Source organism: Diaporthe citri (assembly GCF_014595645.1).
Source record: "Diaporthe citri strain NFHF-8-4 chromosome Unknown scaffold_4, whole genome shotgun sequence".
Classification (NCBI taxonomy): domain Eukaryota; kingdom Fungi; phylum Ascomycota; class Sordariomycetes; order Diaporthales; family Diaporthaceae; genus Diaporthe; species Diaporthe citri.
The window spans coordinates 1,836,597-1,854,075 of NW_025064849.1; the positions used below are offsets into that span (position 1 = coordinate 1,836,597).

Below are 17,479 nucleotides of genomic sequence, written 5' to 3' on the forward strand. Positions count from 1 at the left end.
TTAAAATAATTTAATTAAAATAAAGAAAGTTATAATATTTTAACTTTTTTTTATTTAACTTAATTTAATTATATCTTAAAAAAAAGTTAAAAAAAAATAATATTTTATATATTATAAACTTTTTAATAAATTTATTTATTAATAATAAAATAAAGGTATTTTTAATTATAACTTTATTAGCTTTTAAAATATTATTAATAAGTTAATAATTAAAGTTTTTCTTTTTTATAAAAAATTATTAATTTTTATAAATAGCATAAAATTTCTTAATAACTTTATTAACTTATTAATCTTTAAGCATTTTAATAATTATTTCTTTTAAAGCTTTTAAAAGTTAAATTATTTTTACTTAATATGCTTTATAAAAAATTATTTAAATAAATTATAATAACATTATATTAATATTAATTTAAGTAATATAAAATTAATTTTATATTAAAGATTTCTTTTAATTAAAAAGTAAATAAAAATAATATATTTTTTTTCTTACTTTAAAAAAAAGAATTATAATTTTTTTATAAAAAAGTATTTAATTAATTAAGCATTAATCTTAATTCCTTATTAATTAAAGAAAACTTAAATTAAATTTAAGCATTATATTTATTTTTATAATTCTTATTTATAATTAATTTTATTTCTTCTTTATAAGTAAATTTTAATTAATTATATCTTTAAAAATAATATTATTAAAAGAATAATTATTTATAAAATAAACTTTAATGCTTATTTATTTATAAAAAGTTTTAATTAAAAATTAAATAATTTTATTAATTAATTTAATAATAATTAAAGTAAAAAGAATTTTATTAATTTATTTTTTAATATATATAGTTTTTTTTTATAAATAAATATTATAAATATAAATTAATATTTATTAACCTTCTTTTAATGTAATAAATTTTTTAAATTTTAATTTAAAAATATTTTATAAATATAAAAATTAAACTTTTTATATTTTTATTTAAAAAAATATTTAAAATCTTTTTATTTTTTTTTATTTTAATATTAAAATAAATTAATATAATTAATATATTAATTAATATTAAGCTTTAATTAAGGCTTAAAGAAAATAAAAAAATGCTTTTAAAAATTAATAAATACTTTTAAAAAACTTAAGCTTTCTTAAATAAAGCTATTTTAAAAAGCTTTTAATTCTTTTATTTTAAATTATATATTACTTTAATATTATTAAAAATAAAATAAGTATAAAAATATTTCTTTAATTATTTAAATATTAAGTTTATATTTAAAAAAAAGAATATTTTTAAAAAAATATAATATAAGGTATTAAAAGCTTTATTATTAATAATAAAGAATATAGCTTTAATTTTATTTAAATTAATATAAATTTACTTTTTTATAACTTTAATTAAAAATAAGGAATTTTTATTATATATTATTAAGTTTATATTATTAAGTAAAGTATATAAAAATTTATTATATTTATAATATAATAAAAATAAAAAATTTATTTTAATTTTAATATTTAAGAAAATAAATTATAAAAAGTAATTATTTATTTTTATATAAATTATTAAATAAGCTAAATTAAAATATTTTTAATTAATTATATTTATAATAAATATAATAATAAAATTAACTTAATATTAAATAATTTATAATAAATTAATTAAAATATTAACTTTAATATTATTTTTTAAAAAAGTAATTATATTAACTTTAAAAAATAAGTTTTTAATATAATTTTTAAAATATATTAATTTAAAAAATACCTTTAATAAAATATATATCTTAAATTATATTATTAATAAGTACTTAATTAAAATTAAATTAATATTATTAAGCATTAAAATATTTATAATATTTATTTTAATAATTATAATTAAAATTACTTAAATTGCTTTTTCTTTAAGTAATAAAAGTTATTAAATATACTTTTTTAATTTTAAGTTTATTATATTTATTAAACTTACTTTTATTATAAAAAACTTAATATTTTTTTTTTAAGTTTAATTTTAATTAATAAATAAATTTTTTCTTTTTTTTACTTTTTTTTTATTTTTTAATTATAACTTATTATTAATAATTTAAAGTTAATTATTTTTTACCTTTTTAAAGTTTTTAAATTAAATATAATTAGCTTTTATAATTTTTATAACTTTATTTTAATTTTTAATATTCTTAATTATATACTTTTTTTTAATTATAATAATATTTATTTAAAAAAGCTTATTATTATTTATAATTATAAGCTTTTTTTTAATATAAATTATATAATTTATAAAATTTATAAATATTAAAATTAAGCTAATTTTTTTTTAATTATTAAGCTTTTAAATTATTTTTAAGGCTTTTAATAAAGCCTTTTCTTTAAATAAAGAATTTATCTTAATAAGCTTATAATATTTAATTATATAAAATAAATTAAATCTTTTTTTTTTAAATAAAAACTTCAATTAATTATAAATATATTTTTTTAAATTATAATTATTTTAATTATAATATAATTAAATATAAATAAAATTTAAATACTTTAAAAAATTAATTTAAGCATTTTTAAATAAGCTAAGAAATATTAATAATTCTTTTAATTTAAAAGTTATTAATAAGTTATTTAAAAAAAGTTACTTAAGCTTATTATATTAATATATATTATAATCTTAAAAAGTATAATTATAATAAACTTTAAATAACTTATTTTTTTTAAAGAAAAGCATTAAAATTATAACTTATACCTTATTATTATTAAAATTATTTTAATTAAGTTTTATTAAAGGCTATTAAATAAAATTTATAGCTTTTAATTTAATTATTTTAAAATTATTTTATTATTTATTATAAAAAAAAGCTTTAATATTTTATTAAAATAACTTAAATTTATTTTTAAACTTAATTAAATTAAATTTTAACTTTATAAATCTTTTAATAAATTTATTTATATTTTATAAATCTTAATTATATTTTTTAATAATATTAATATAATTAAATTTAAATAAAAATTCTTAAGCTTATAAGTTTTTATTTTAAAGATAATTTAAAAAATTAAAATTATTTTAGCTTTTTTAAAGAAAATTTAACCTTTTTAAATTAAATAATTTTAATTAAAATTATTTTATATAAATAAATACTTATTTTACTTAAAATATTTAAATATTTAAATTCTTAATTAATAACTTTTAATAAGATATGCTTAAAATTTAATTAAAAAATATTCTTTATTAACTTATAAATAATTCCTTTTTTTATTAATTATTTTTTTAAATATAATAAAAATACTTTATAAAAAGGCTAAGTTATAATAAAAGAAATATTATTTATATTATTAAATTCTTAATTATATTTTATAATCTTTCTTTTTTATGCTTTTAAGTTATTATAAGGGTTATTATAAATAATATCTTTAATAATTATAATTAAGTTTATATTATAAATTTAATTATTAAACTTATAAAAAGTAAAAAGCTTTTCTTTTTAAATTTTTTAAATAAATTATTTAATAATAATGCTTTTAATTATTTTTATTAAGTTTAAAATAATATAATATTATTTAAGTAATTTTAAAATTTAATTATTTAAATAAAAGAATTAATAAATAATAATCTTAAAGCTATTTAAAATCTTAATAATATTAATTTTATTAAACTTTAAAGTATTTAAATTATAAATTATAAATAAAGCTATTTATAATAAAATTATTATATTAATAAAAAATAAAACTTTTAAAATATTAATTTAAGTTTTTAATTTATTATTAATAATAAATTATAAAGTTTAATTAAAATAAAGTTAATGCTTTAATTAATAATAAATAAAATTAAATTTTTCTTTTTTTTTAATAAATTTCTTAAAATTTTTTTTTTAACTTTAAGTAAAAAAAAATAAATAATTTTTAAAATTTAAAAGTATTTTTAAAATAAAAATAAATTTAAAAGGGCTTTAAGCTTAAAAGTATAATATATATATTATAATAGTTTTTATTAAAATAATAATAAAATAAAGAAACTTAAAAGTAATAATATTTTTAATTAAAGTAATTATTTTTAAAAAATTTATTTTTAATATTATTATAAAATACTTAAATTAAAATTTAAAGAATAAAAATATTAATAAATATAATAAATAAAATAAACTTAATAAAAAAATATTTTATTAAGAAATAAGAATTATAAAGCTATAATAAAGAAAGCCCTTTAAATTTATATTTAATGCCTTACTTATTAATATTATATTAAACTCTTAGTAAATTAAATTTAAATTTAATTAAAGCTTAAATAAAGTTATACTTTAAATTTAAATTTCTTATATAATTTAATTAATATAAAAATATATAATATAATGCTATTTATTAAACTTATAAATAAATAAAATAAATATTTTAATTTTATATTATAACCCTTTTTATTTTAAATTTAAAGTTATAATAATAATAATAAATATTAATTAAAAGTTTAAAGTATTTTTAATTAATATTAAATAATATTTATAAAGTTTAAATTTATTATTTTAATTTTAAATTTATATTATTATTATATTTTAAGCATAATTTTTAATAAAAAACTTAAAATAAGTTTAAAACTTAATAATATATTAATATAAAATTAAAATAATATTTTATTTAAATATTAAAAGTATAAAAAGTACCTTAAGATTAAAAAATAATTTTAAAATATTTATAATATTATTATAAGTTTAATTATATTTAACTTTTCTTTATAATAAATTAAAGATAAATATAGGCTTTAATTAAAACTTTAAGCTAATATATAAAAAAGTTTAGCAATATTTAATATAAAAATAAAAAGAAATAAAATTAATAAATAATTAGCTTATAGCTAACTTTTTATTTTTTTTATTATTAATTAAAGATATATAAAATTAAAATTATATTTAAGCTAAATTATTAATAAAAATAAGCTACTTAAATAATAAGAAATAGGTTTTATTAAACCTTTTTAAGGATAACTTAAGGAAAAGCTTTAATATAATAAAGAAGGAAAATAAGAATAAAAGGGAATTAAAAAAAGGGAAAAAATAAATATTTTAAAAATTCTTAAAAATAAGAAAAGCTTAATTAAAGCATTAAATATATAAGAAATGAAAAAAGTTAATTTCTTAAAAGAATATTTAAAATAAGCGTAAAAGCTAGCTTTTTATAGCTAGCTGAAATTTAGCGCGGTATCATTTCTTACGTAATTCCCTGCACCCGCCAACATTATTTATATTACCTAGGTTATATTTAGGTAATAAATTAAATAAAGATTAAAGGTAGCTATAATATTTAGGTATAATGCAATCCAGCCGGTTAGTTTCTTATTAATATTTAAGGTTAAGAGCATATTAAGATAATTAATATATATAATAATGAAAAACTAGGATAATAAGATATAATTTCTTAACTTTTAAAGCATCTTAATAACCCTTAACGTTTCCCTTTTATTAATAATATACCTTATCTTTATATTTAAAAGTTAAAAAAGCATAAATAAGATTATATATATATTTTTAATTATTATATTAATTATTTTAATTCTTATTAGCAAGCTTATAAATTAAAAAAGCATTGCTTTAATTATAAAATTTAATATATTTATATTAAGATAAAATTACTTATCCTTATTAAGTGCAGCGTTTATTATATTTTATACTTTATTATATATATTTATAAATACCTTAGCATATTTTTAGTTTTATATAAAGTTATTATAATTTTATTAATGCATTTAATAAGATTGCTTGCTTATTAGCATAGTTTTTTATACTTAATTTATATATAAGGTTTTAAAATTTAAATTAAGAATACTTAATTAGAGATAAATTCCCTTAAATATAATAAAAGCCATAAAAAAGTATTTAACTCCTTTTAAGTCTTTAAATAGTTTTCTAGCTATGCCTATTATTAAAACCTTTCTTAATATTTATACATTAATTTTATAGCCTTATTACTTAATTTAAAGCTTAAAATAATAATTTATTTTATAAATAAAACTATTTTTAATAATTTTAAGTTAATTTGCTTAAATTTAAATTTAAGGAAATAATATAAATATAAAAAAATAAATAAATTATTAAAAAATTTAGCAAAGGCTATATAATTATTAATAAATTTATTAAATAAGGCATTAAAATATAAAATATATTTTATTATTAATAATAATTTTAATTCTTTAAACCTTAAAATTACTAGCTAAGCTTTAAAAATTATATTTCTTAATACATTATATATATAACTTGCTTTAGCTATGCCTTAAAGTATTTAATTTATAAAGTATTATATATAAAAAGTAATTATTATTACCTTATACTTATTTCTTAAGGTTATTATTACTTTATAATATTTATATATTACATTCCCTTAAAAGAAAACCCTATAGCTTAATTAAAAAATATCTTTAAAAATATAAGCTTAATTATAATAAAGCTATTAAGGTAATAAGGTTATATTATTTATAAATTAATAATTAAATATTATCTTAAAAGTATTAACCTTAAGTAAGAACTTAATATATATTACTTATAATTTAATTATTAGCTATATTTATTTAGCTTTTTTTAATTTTAAAAAGAACTTTAAGGTAAATTAGCGCTATTCCCTTAAATATAATAATTATCTTAATTAATATAATAAGATATTAAGCAATAACTTAATAATATAGCTAATTAAGTTTATAGTCTTAATTTTATTTAAAAATAATGCAAAATAATCCCTTTAAGTATATATTAACCTTTAAGCTTAATTTTAGCATTATTAGCTATTTACTATATTACCTAAGGTAATGCTTATTTTCTTAAATTAACTATTAATTATTAATTAACTTTCCTTTAATAATAATTATTAAAAGAAGCGCTTTTTAATATTTTAATTTAAGTAAACCCCTTATAATATTAGCTTATATATAGCTTTAATTATTATTTTTTTAATTATACTTAAAAGCATTAACTTCCCCCCTAGCCCTTATTCCTTAATGAAAATGGCTAAATTTAATAATAAATCCTTCTTAATTTAGTTTAAATCTTTAAATATAATATTAAAAGCCTACTTACCTTAATCCTATTCTTTTAAAGTAAATAAGGCTTAATTTATATTATTATAAATATTTAGGTTTTATATAAAGAAAGCTAATTAATTCTCCTTCTTTATTATTTTATTTTTATTATTTAAAGTTAAGGCTAATGCTATAATTTTATTATTATCTTTTTTTTAATCCTATTAAGGCTTATTTATCTTTAATAATTAATTAATTAAATATAAGCTTGCTGCATTATAAGCCTTTTTTTTATTTATAAAAATATATATTAATAATATTAATAAGATAAATATTATTATTATGGTTTTTAATTTAAATTTAATAATAAGGGATAATGGCTTAATTATTTAATTATAATTTTAAAATAATAAGCAATTAATATATTTAATTAAGTTTATAAATTAAATGCATTTAAAAATATTCCACCCTTTTTTATAAATTAGGTTTAGCAAACCCTTTTAAGGCTGAAAGTTATTAATTTATTTTTTACCTTATTATTTTAAGTTTATATTAAGGATTTACTATTATTTTATATCTTAATATTCTTATTATATTTTAATATCTTTATTAATTTTATATTAGCTAAAAGGGCTATTAACTTAATATAATGCGAATTTACTAAGGACTTGTTATTTCTATTTAAGAAATTACTTTTATTATTTAAGGAATTATCTTTATTGCCTTTCTTTAAGCCTTCTTAATTTAGTTTTAGTAGTTTAAATGCAAAGAAGTTTGCTTTGGCAAACTTTATAATGCTTTTAATACTTATTTAACCCTTTAAGGTTAATATATTTAAGTTATAATTAATAATTACTTAATTTCTTTATAATTAAGTTTAACTTAATATTATATTATAAGTATTATTATTCTTAGTAATATAAGCTTAATATATAGTTAAAATTCCTTTAATTATAATAAGAATATTAATATAATAATGAATAAAAGCTATTAAATTATTAGCTAACTTAAGGTATATTTCTTGCTTAACTTTTTTTATAATTAAGTTAAGGTATTATATTATCTTTAATTTAATTAATTTTCCTAGGGAATTATTATTTACTATAAGCTAATTTATATTAATATTAGCTATATTACTTTTAATATATTTTAAAGTTAAAGTTTTAATTTTAAAAAGAAACTTATTATAATATATTAGCTTTTTAGTTGCATTTATAACCTTTTTTTTGCTTTTTTTTTCTTTAAATTAACATTCTTAATATTTATTAAATTAAGTACTTAGCTTATATATTATTTAAATTCTTAATAAAAGGAATTAATTTAAAAGTTAAGCTAAACTTAACTTAATTTTTATACTTTATAATAAGAACTTAATATTAAATTTATTATTATTTTATTTATTAATTCCTTAAATAAAGATAGTTTCCTTAAGAGCCTTTTAATTTAATTTACTTATTAAGATTTTCTTAAATATTTTTTTAAGCTTTATTAAAGTTTCTTAGCGTTTTTTTACCTTTAAGTTTTTATTTCTTGCTAGGTATGGAAAACTAAATTATATTATATTCTTTAATATGGATAAGGTAATAAGTTAATAAGCCTTATATAAATACTTATTATTTTTTAGTAAAGCCTTAGTTTAAATTTACTTATTTTTAGCTATTAATAAGTAAACTTCCCTTTTTATTTAAGTTTATGCTTTTTATATATTAAGTATGCTATTTATTACTTTCCTTAATTTTAAGGAATTCTTTAATAATAATATTTTAATTAATATTTTTATAATTTAAGCCTAAGCTTAGGCTATATATTTAAAAAAGGCGTAAATTATTAAGAATAAGCTTCTTAGCTTTAATCTTTACCTTAATTTTATTAATTTAATTAAATAATTAATTAAAATAAAGGTAAGCTTAAATATTATATTCTTTTTTATTATAATTATAATATATTTATATAAAATCTTACCTTTTTACTTAAAAGTAAGAAGTATTATAATTATCTTATTCTCCTTATATAAAGCTTTAGCTTATATAGCTATTATAAATTAATAATTACTATACTTAATTATTTTAATTTAAGGAAATATAAGCAAGCTTATTTATTAAGTTTTATTTTTAATTTATTATTTTAATTTATAATTATTATCTTATATTTTATTAAGCATTATAATTAAATCCTTAATTTATAATAAAATAAGTTAATAAGCTTAATATTAATTATATTTTTATAATTTAATTATATATTATCTTTATAATATTTATTATTTAGCTTATAACTTAATTTTAATTTATAAAAGCCTTATTTATTACTTTATTTTTTAAAAAGGGATTTATTTTAATATTAAGTAAAAAGTAATAATTAATAATATATTAACGAACCTTATTAAATATATATTCCTTAATTAAAATATTATTACTCCTTATTTTCTTATTTATATATAATTAAGTTGCAATTAATTCTTAAATTTTTTAATCCTTATTATAAAGTTTACTGCCTTTTTAATTAAAAAAGTAAAAAAATAGCTAATAAATTAACTTTTAAAATTATTCTTTTTTATATTAATAAAATAGCTTAATGGCTTAATATATATATTTTAAAATTAATTTTATAAATTTATAAGTAAAAGTATATATTTAAGTCTTAATTTTATAATTTAAATTAATAGTTTTTATTTAAAAATAATTCTTAAAAAGAATAGAAACTTTAGGCTAAGCTTATTTATTTAAAGTAAGTTTTAAATATTAATTAATCCTAGCTATATTTTTTAACTTAAAATAAAAAGCTATCTTTATTTCTTAAACCTTAAGGATTTTATTATTAAGTATTATTTTTATGCTATATAATTTTATATTATTAATATATTTCTTTAAGCTTTTTCTTAAAAGTTTTAAAAAGATATTAATAAAGAAAGGAAATATAATAAAATAATTTAAAGGTTTTATTAAATATAATAAAAAAGTTTTAAATTTAAGCAAGCTATTATAATTTAATATTAAATAATTAAGAAAGAAATTATTTAAATTTAAGCAATTTTAAAATTTTTCTTATAATAATAAAAAAGCAAGCTTTAAAATAAAGTTTTTAAGTTTTAAATTTAAATTTAATAATAATAATTTAAAGTTTAAGTTATTAATTTTTATTTATATTTTTAATAATATTTTAAACTTTAATAAGGCTTTTTAATATACTTTATACTTTTTTATTAATATAAATTGCTTTACCTTTAGCATTAATAAAATAATAAAATCCTTAAAAAAGTTATAAATTAAAATATATAATAAGCATAATTAGTTTATTAATTTACTTTTTAAATTATAATTTTAAGATTTAAATTTATTACTTAAAGAAAAAATATATATTTAATTAAGTAAAACTTTATTATCTTAATTTAAAAATATATAAAAATAAAGAAAGTAAAGTAAATAAATTTAAAAAATTTAATAATTTAATTAATATAATAACGTAAACTTAGCGCAATGTTATTTTAATAATATAAGCTTTAGCTTTATTTAAATTTAAGAGTTTAATTAATTTATTCTTATTATATAAGTTATTTAGCTTATGCTTAGCTTTAATTTTAAGATTTAAATTAAAGAATAAGCTTTCTTAATGTAAATCTTAGCAAAACCTTTATAAAACTTTTTAACTTATATAAGAAAATATATTACATTATAAATAATGCAAGCAATTTGGAGGATTTAAGGTATGTATTACTTAAATAGGTTTAAGTTTACCTTCGGAGCTAAAAATTGCCTATCTAGGGCCCTTAGGGGCTAAACGCCCCTGCCCGCACCACACTTTCCAATCCTGCTTGACGTTTTGCTGTTAGTGAAGCAGAACATGGCAGGAAATCATTACGTCAGCAGACCAATTCTAAGCGGCAGGCCCAAGCCAGACTCGGCCTGCGGCTAGCCTGCCGGCGAACCATCTCAGTGTGAAATCAATCCCCACTAGTCAAACTTCGTCACTGCTGGCTTTCTTTGTCCACATGATTTCTGCAACCGCCCGCCAACATTAGCATTGTTCGAGTGTATCACTCTGCAACCTCACCACACCTGGACACACCTCAAACATTTCTCCCACACCCTCACCATCAAAGGAGAGAGTTTGTCTCCAAGTACTATGTCACAGTACTACCCCCCTCCCCCGGGGGTGGACCGACGCCAGAACGCGTCGCGTAACTATCCACCACCCCCACCACCTGTCAGTGATGGTTATGGCGGCGGCGACAGTTATCGACCACCTCCTCCTCCCTCCTACAATGCTCCGCCCCCGCCCCCATCAGGCTATGATTCCTACGCTCCTCCTGGGCATCGCAGCGACCAAGGAGGCCGTTATTCCCGCAATGATCGCGATGACCGCTACCAGCCCTCGCGCCGTTCCGACAACCACCCGCTCCCTCCGAGACCTCAAGACCCGTATCCCACCTTTCGTGGCTCTGATTCATTCCGACCACCCCAGGGTGACTTCAACTTTCGCTCGGAGAAACCCAGGGGCGTAGGTGATTCATACACCAGCTACCGCCCAGACGAACCCAGATCGCGAGCAGATCCGCCTCGCGGTCCCGCCCGGGGTCCTCACAACGATCGGCAATCGTATCGTCCAAACGGTAATCGAGGGCGTGGTGCCTACATGGGAAGACGCCCTTGGAGGCCCTTCATAGCAGCTGATCGTGCTATCCTCCACACGACTGACAACAACAAGCCTACGGAAGACTTTGCAGACGCCCAGAATGGAGTGACTTACAGGGCACTCGATCAACTATCAGATAGTGATGAGGCCGACATGGACATCTCGGATGACGAAAACGATGCCGCGCAGCCAACTGCAAAGCGCGCGCGCACAGCGGGCAATTCGACTTTGGCCGATGAAGCTCCTAAGTGGTCCAACCCGGACCCTTACACTGCACTGCCTCCTGAGCAAGATCCAGACAAGAAGAAGAAGGATGTGGTTCAATTAATCCGCAAGGCCCGCGTTGAACCTGCCAAGAACACGAGGACCTCGCTCCTTGCTGATGACGAAGACTTTATTCGATGCGACTCTGGTAGTGAGGACGACGGGGACGAAGAGGAGTTCATCGATCCCCTGACTTACAGCCGCCAGCGTTCGAACAACCAGGGAGCACCGCAACCTACTTCCGTGTCGGCTGCACAAGCCACCAGCTCAGCACCAAGCAAAGCCTTAGCGACTTCCACTGCTAACAAGGCAATAAAGCGGGTCGATTTTGACATGGACTTGCCCGGGTCATCAGATTTAGGTTCGCGCAAGCGCACACACGATGATGTGTTGAAGCTACCAGCTCACGCACAGCTCAAAGCTGCGCCTAAGAGGCCTAGTGGAGGTTCTATTGTCTCCGATTGGCGACTGAAGAAAGGCGAGAATCACTCGCCGTGGGTTACGTCTCCAAGCTCGACAACTCAGGTCAATGTCAGGTATTGAAGACACCGCTGACAATTCCGGAAGCCAGGCTGACTGACACTATGCAGGTTCCACATGGAAATCAGCGACTTCTATGATTTGGTGAGACCACGTGAGTTCGAAGACCGTCTTCGTGGAAACCTCGTCAATGAGCTTAATCGCATCCTTGACAAGAACGGCAGTTGGCGGGGCCGTAAGCTGCATGCTTTTGGGTCCTTCATGTCTGGCTTGTACTTGCCAACTGGCGACATGGATCTTGTCTTGTGTTCTGACGCCGTGCTCTCCGGAGGTAGCACGCTGCCTGTGGGTCTTAATCAGCTCAAGCAGTTCAGGAATTACCTCCGTTCGAGCCGCGTTGCAGTCCACAACCATTTCGAGATGATCTCGAAGGCGAGGGTTCCCTTGGTGAAGTATGTCGACAGCAATACTGGCTTGAAGGTTGACATCTCCTTCGAAAACCCCAGTGGTGTTATTGCCATTCAAACCTTCAGGGCTTGGAGGGAGCAGTACCCTGTCATGCCTGTTCTAGTGACTATCATCAAGCAGTTCTTGTTGATGCGTGGCCTTAACGAGCCGGTGAACGGCGGTATCGGCGGCTTTTCTGTCATTTGCATGGTCGTAAGCATGCTTCAAATGATGCCGCAGATCCAGAGTGGTGACATGGTGCCAGCACACAATCTTGGTTCTTTGCTCATGCATTTTTTCGACTTGTACGGCAACAGGTTGAACTACAAGATCACAGCCCTCAGGCTCAACCCACCAGGCTACGTAAACAAGGCAGGTTGCACTCAATCCCCATCTGGTTCTCAAACGCTAACAAAATATTCTTGGCTCAGAACCAAGTCACTACGTTCACTTACAAAAACCCTGACCGCTTGTCCATCATCGATCCCAACAATCCTGCAAACGACATTTCAGGCGGTTCCCAGAACTACCCTCAGATCAAGGCCTGCTTCGCCGAGGCACACAAGCTTTTGCAAGAGAGGATTGAGCGGATCGCGAGAGGCGAGAAACACAACAGCATCCTTGAGATCATACTAGGAGGCAACTACGCCATGTTTCGCGAGCAGCGAAACTACTTGCGCAAAGTGCACCGCAAGGTTTTCGGCTACTGCGACGAGTGAACACGTTCGTGAACAAGGGAAGGGGATGACGCAGCCGGCTGATCGTCCTCACTGTCCCAGACGAACCCGCACAGGAGTGGAAACGACACAGGGAGGTGTACAAGGATTTCGGCGTTGGGGAGGAAGTGCGGTCGGTACCTTGAGAATCACCCGGGCGACATCCGAACGTTTCTACTTGGTCTTTTAGTCGCGGCGTTTACGGTCACGGCGGATTTTACGCTTACGGGATACCCGGCAGCAGCTAAAACGCTGTCTGCCATATCCAGCAGCCGAGGTGCTGCTGGATACCGCTTTGCCTCCGGTTCTTATCCCTCCCCAAGAAAGACACTGCGGCTCCGAGCTTAACTCCAGCAGATATGTATGATAGACTTTGTGGTCTTCAGCCCGACATGTCACGCGTCGGTGCTGATGCCCACGCGCCCTTTCGGCCATCCTCCTTTGCCCAGGCGGCTTACATTTGTAGGCTGCAAGGCGGGTCGACAGAGTCGGGGCGCAACCTCTTGCAGCGGGCATCATCGAATGGGCCCTAATGGACACCTCAATCTCCAGCTTTCTCTTTTTCTTCTTTATTCCTTTTCGGTCATGGTGTAGCCGTCGATTACTGCACTCTTCTCAATGCGCTCGTCGCATGGTACTACTGATTCTTCTCTAGGCAATGACTCAGAAGGGTCCATCACTGAAGTCTGCGACACTGATCACCCTCGATACGCAAATGAGCTGGCCCGAGCCAGACATACATCCCTCGCCTTGCGCGCGTCATGTGTGGTGGCACCTGCCACTCGTTCAACGCCAAACAGCAGCAACCTTGACGGTGGTGGATCATTTCTGAGAGATCAGGGGTGATCCGCTGCCACTTTTCTCACTGCAGACAGTACTTTATGTCTGGCTGTGGAGAGGAAATTCGGCATGCTTGCCAAGCAAGTACGACCTCGCCTGAGCTGCGTCGAGTCGAGCAGCGCAAGGGATTCCGGGGGTCACAATATCGACAACATTCCGAAGAAATTCCTTTATCGTCGATTGTCAAACACGCAGGACTTCGACGCTCGTGCTGAGCAGCGCGAGTCGGGCTTACTTCTGGCCAGGAAAGAAGCTTGGGGCACGATCACAGCTGCATAGCCATCAGTCTTCGCCGATCCAAGTCTTGGCAACTTGTCGGATGGGGACCAATATTGGTGCTTAAATCAGTTCCAGCTCTTGCGCACCGTCAGCACCTCGTGTGTTCGAGTCATGCGAGCTCGCTGTTTTGCCAAGTCGGTGTGGCATTCTCGGCATGGCTGCAATGTATGTGCATTCTGGTGCCGCTGAGGCACAGTGAGCCTACATCTCAGTCGAATCTCTCCAACACAATAAAGGGGGCGGCTGAACTTCGGTCGCAGCTGACTGCTGTGCCCGGCAGCCTGACGGCGCGTTGCAGCCAGGCCGTCGAGTGCAAGTATGGGGAATAACGTCCGGTCGGAATTCCTTTCGACCTCCGAACCTGACGATGCTCCACGGTGTCGTCCTAGATCCCGTTCGGCTGATAGCTTGTTCCTTCGGCTCTGATTTTGGCTCAAAGACTACTGCATCTTTCCCCACCAGGAAGCTGGCAAGACCAGACGACCATCTTGATTGCCGGTCCTAGGGCGCGCTACACCAATAAAGGAGGTCTATCAGTCCGTGCCAAGCTGCAGGATCTCATTGCTGAGATCGATGCGCTTGAAGTTGGGTTCGCTTATATTGGCCCGGTCGAGGTGGCCCCATATGGATGTCACCTAAATAAGCATGTAAATACTCCAGCGCAGGGCAGGCCACCAGCTCGGACATTGACTTCATCAACAACTCCGTCCTGTCGCTGTCCCTCAGTCTGCGTTTCCGGGACTCGTGTGCAAAATGTGACCGGCTCATTACCAGGGAGGCAGCTCGGTTGTCTCCTTGAAACGAAACAAACATTATGCCAAGCCGACTTACATGAGGGAAGTCGGCAATCCCTCTGCAAGGCATTTGTTCCAGCGGCTGGCCCAATGAAAATCAACGTTATACGAGTCGGCCGCCTCGGTAATCGCATTGGGCCCAGGGGAGAGGACCACACCACTTGCATCTTGGCGTTTCGTGAGCCGCAAGATGACGAACTGGGACAATTCTTATCTCAAAGGTTCAGGTGTCCATTCAAACGCGTACGTTCTGGGGGCCCATGCTTCCTTAGTAATTTATGTGGCTGGTATGGCAGTGCGAAATGAACGCATTAGATGGATATTTAAAACCAAAATGCAAAAAATTTAGGACTTAGGTATGCATTTATATAGAATGATAATAATGCCTTTTAAACATTCCTTAATTATATATTCTTCTTAATTAGCAATTTTAATATAAATAAAATGTTAAATAAGAGAATTAATTAAGCTTTTTTTCCTTATTTTTATTTTTCTAAATTTCCTTTATTTTATAAAATGCAATTATATTAATTAATTAAGGAAACTTAAGTATATAAAGTACTTTTCCTAATTACCCTTATCCCATTTTTTTAATTCTTAAATAAAATAAGTATAGCTTAAGAAATAATAATTAATAATTATTTAAGAAACTTAAAAAGGTATTTATATAAGTTAAGAAAAATTTGCTAAAAAATAAAAGAAGTTAAAAAAAAAACCTATTATTAAGGATAAGTAAAGAAATTAGGGGCGTACCTTAATCCTTATATAGGTAGCAGCTTGGATATAGACCTCCTTGGCCGCGAAGCTAGCCCGTTCTCCCTAGCCATACCTTACGTAAGTGCAGCCCCTGAGCCACACTTAGCTTCGCAGCCAAGGAGGTCTGTGTGTTAGAGATAAGATAATTCCACTTATGGGCCGGGAGATCCCCATATGTGGGGGATTTAGATGAAGTTTCCGCCAAGCAGGTAAGCCACCGCTTGCAGGGATTGCAACGGACCGTAAGTTGATTGGCTAACACTTGTGGGCCGCCTTCGTTCAACGAGATTCGCATGGCAGGAAGAGAACCGCCATGGAGCACAGAACAATTCTACTCCACGCCGTGGTCCAAGGCAATTACCTCGGCATGACGAATTCCACCCTCCCCGGGCGGACGAAAACGATAGTTGTGCCATAGACGGTTAGCGGGCCTACCTTAAATCTTGGCACTTCTCAACTCCAAGATCGCTTTAGAAAACGCATCTCGCTCATTTTAAGGAACATAAAGAGTACCGGGTTGGGCCTTAAGTAATGCTTAGGCAAGGCCTACCGGCCACTCGCTGCGCTCAACCCTTCGCCCCAGCCGGCCCTTTCTTAATTCAATTGCCAGCCTGGGAGAGCAAATTCAATTTAACTTGAGATATCAAGATTTAAAGTGGGCCCGCTAACCGTCTATGGCATAACTATCGTTTTCGTCCGCCCGGGGAGGGTGGAATTCGTCGTCCCGCAATTACCTAGGCTCGGTAGCTTGTCTAATAGGTACCATCGATCATCGATCTCTGGGGTAGACCTGGCCCGCCGGGCCCATCTAGCTGGGGTGGCTGGGTTGGCTGATGATCAACGGTGGGAATGGCGCTTCCATCCTCACCCAACACGCAGCTACCCACGCGGGGAGGATTATGGAGCAGACCTAGGCCGGATGTTTCGACTCCAGTCTTCCCCTGAAGGTGTTGGCCAGTGCCTTCCGAGATCCCTCATCTGGCTTGTGTTTCCCCTGTCAGAACAAAAAATGGAGTGATCTGGGCGGGAAAAGTTTCCTCGTTGACCCCATTCGTATGTAAATGTCGTCCGCCTCTGAAATTGGCAGGATATGTGATAGTTGAGGGGGCGTGTCTTGGCATCCCTGAGAGCAGCCCAGGTGTATAAGTACAAAGTGAAAGCCTTGAATATACTTCCAGCCCCAGGAGCAGAACAACCAGTCTTGACTCTGTTCACATATTCATTCCTTACACTGAGCTAGTTCTCGGGTACCCTTCGTTCAAGTCCTTCTTTGCGAGCTAGATCTCAGCCCCATCTGCATTACTCCCTTCTTGGGTTCGAATACACAGCA

General features: G+C 27.1%; 1 protein-coding gene across 1 annotated transcript; it reads left to right on the plus strand.

The window, feature by feature from the left end:
• Nucleotides 1-11,202: 11,202 nt before the first annotated feature.
• INS49_009689 (uncharacterized protein) lies at nucleotides 11,203-13,483 on the plus strand (the record flags this gene model as incomplete). Its single annotated transcript, XM_043170417.1, has 4 exons — nucleotides 11,203-11,403; nucleotides 11,646-12,373; nucleotides 12,428-12,977; nucleotides 13,196-13,483. 4 exons carry the CDS (start codon nucleotides 11,203-11,205, stop codon nucleotides 13,481-13,483), a joined length of 1,767 nt encoding a protein of 588 aa, XP_043024982.1.
• Nucleotides 13,484-17,479: the final 3,996 nt, after the last annotated feature.